General features: G+C 44.1%; 1 protein-coding gene across 2 annotated transcripts in view; it reads left to right on the top strand.

Annotated features, from left to right (window-relative positions):
* lrch1 (leucine-rich repeats and calponin homology (CH) domain containing 1) overlaps nt 1-2,500 on the top strand; it is a 76,766-nt gene that overhangs the window by 17,384 nt on the left and 56,882 nt on the right. For both annotated transcript variants that reach the window (XM_062535450.1, XM_062535449.1), the window contains exon 5: nt 1,276-1,412. In XM_062535450.1, coding sequence (XP_062391434.1) covers nt 1,276-1,412 — 137 coding nt within the window. The remainder of the gene's footprint in view (nt 1-1,275; nt 1,413-2,500) is intronic.

Genomic DNA, 2,500 nt, shown 5'->3' with positions numbered 1-2,500 from the left:
AGCCCTGGCTGCTGAAGTGCCGCGAGAGCGCAGCAAATCGTCAGAAACAATATATTTAAGCTCACAATAAGACCGGCCCAAAACGTTAACGGCCCACCAGGAATCCTCCCGCATCTCCCGGGCCTGGGCTGGGTGGGCGGATGCCATGCGCACGTTCTGACTTCCACCCACTAATAACAGTTTTTATTCTTCAATCAGTTAGGCTATAATAAATATGTTTGACGTTAAAGATGTTATACGTATAGCCTAATAGCGTTATAGAACATAAAAAATCACGTCAGTTACTTTGCTGAGTAACTAATTACTTTTACAGTGTGGTAACTGAGTTACTAACTCAATTACTTTTTGGCAGAAGTAATTTATAACGGTAACTAATTACTTTTTTAAAGTAAGATGACCAACACTGTACGTTAGGCAGGCTATGTTTGCTATATGTTAGTTAGGCAGGCTATGTTTGCTATACGTTAGTTAGGCAGGCTATGTTTGCTATATGTTAGGCAGGCTATGTTTGTTATATGTTAGTTAGGCAGGCTATGTTTGCTATATGTTAGGCAGGCTATGTTTGTTATATGTTAGTTAGGCAGGCTATGTTTGCTATATGTTTGGCAGGCTATGTTTGCTATGTTAGGCAGGCTATGTTTGCTATACGTTAGTTAGGCAGGCTATATTTGCTATGCGTTAGTTAGGCTATGTTTTCCATATGTTTGTTAGGCTATGTTTGCTAAATGTTAGTTAGGCTATGTTTGCTACATGTTAGGCAGGCTGTTTGCTACATGTTAGGCAGGCTATGTTTGCTACATGTTAGGCAGGCTATATTTGCTATATGTTAGTTAGGCAGGCTATGTTTGCTATGTTAGGCAGGCTATGTTTGCTATATGTTAGGCAGGCTATGTTTGTTATATGTTAGTTAGGCAGGCTATGTTTGCTATATGTTTGGCAGGCTATGTTTGCTATGTTAGGCAGGCTATGTTTGCTATACGTTAGTTAGGCAGGCTATATTTGCTATACGTTATTTGGGCTATGTTTTCCATATGTTTGTTAGGCTATGTTTGCTAAATGTTAGTTAGGCTATGTTTGCTACATGTTAGGCAGGCTGTTTGCTATATGTTAGGCAGGCTATGTTTGCTACATGTTAGGCAGGCTATGTTTCTGTACCAATACAATGAGACATTAATGTTTGTAAGTTACTCAGTAATGGCTGTTACTAACCATGTTTCTATGATGGTGTGTGTCTTTGTGTGCGTGTGTGTGTGTGTGCGTGTGTGTGTGTTTCAGACTTAGCGTATCTCCCGCTGGTCAAGTTTGATTTCTCCTGTAATAAGGTGTCCACCATCCCCACCTGCTTCCGCAAGATGCTCAAACTGCAGACCCTGCAGCTGGACAACAACCCCCTACAGAGCCCCCCCGCCCAGGTACACACACACACACACACACACACACACAACCCCCTACAGAGCCCCCCCGCCCAGGTACACACACACACACACACACACACACACAACCCCCTACAGAGCCCCCCCGCCCAGGTACACACACACACACACACACACACACACACACACACACACACACACACACACACACACACACACACACATACACACCCCTACAGAGCCCCCCCGCCCAGGTACACACACACACACACACACACACATACACACCCCTACAGAGCACCCCAGCCCAGGTACACACACACACACACACATGGTTTTGGTAACATAGCAACAATAAATACTTGACCGAAGCGCAGAGAAAAGGAGGTTTAAGCGTTCTCAGCGTAAAAAATGCGATTGGTGGACATAGCACCTAAAGCTGTCCTCTTCTCTTGTGTTATTCTGACCCGCTGTGTCCTGTCTTTTAACCTCCTGCCCAGGTACACACACACACACACAAATACATCTGCCAAATACATCATCAGCCACGCCCCCCCTAATCGCGGGGTTGACAGGTGTGTGCACAGGTGTGTATGCGGGGGATGGTGCAAATCTTTAAAGTGGAACTACTGCACCCTAAAATATGTTTTTTGAGCTGTTGATTGATTGAAATTAGTATGGTAGGAGCAGGCTTCACTCAGTCTCTTGGTTTGTCTTTGAGAGTGCGAGCACACTGAGGAAGGCGCTAAGCCGAAACGCGTCTGTGCAACAATAAAAAAACACGTTTATATGCAAAGTGCGACCTTTTTTCCTTTTCTGATTGATTGAAATGACTCATAAGTGGTGACCTACACTATTACCAGGGTTAATATTGACAAAAATCGTGTTTCTCGACAAAAGTAACATTTCGTATGATTTTGTATTGGAGATATTGCTCTCTCGCGCATACTACCGTTTGAAAACATGCCATGGCATGTTGGTCCAAAATACTATTGGAATGCTGACGTTGTCCTGCACTTCTCGTCCAACACTACGCCACCAGTTCGTTACAAATTAGGAATGAAACGCCCCAACACCTGCTGCCCTGATTAGCCTACCTGTGATAAGCCATGTCTGCAGCACTCATT

This window comes from Sardina pilchardus, chromosome 4, assembly GCF_963854185.1.
Source record: "Sardina pilchardus chromosome 4, fSarPil1.1, whole genome shotgun sequence".
Classification (NCBI taxonomy): domain Eukaryota; kingdom Metazoa; phylum Chordata; class Actinopteri; order Clupeiformes; family Clupeidae; genus Sardina; species Sardina pilchardus.
Note: the sequence above shows the minus strand (reverse complement) of the source record. Positions and strands in the feature narration are given on the sequence as shown.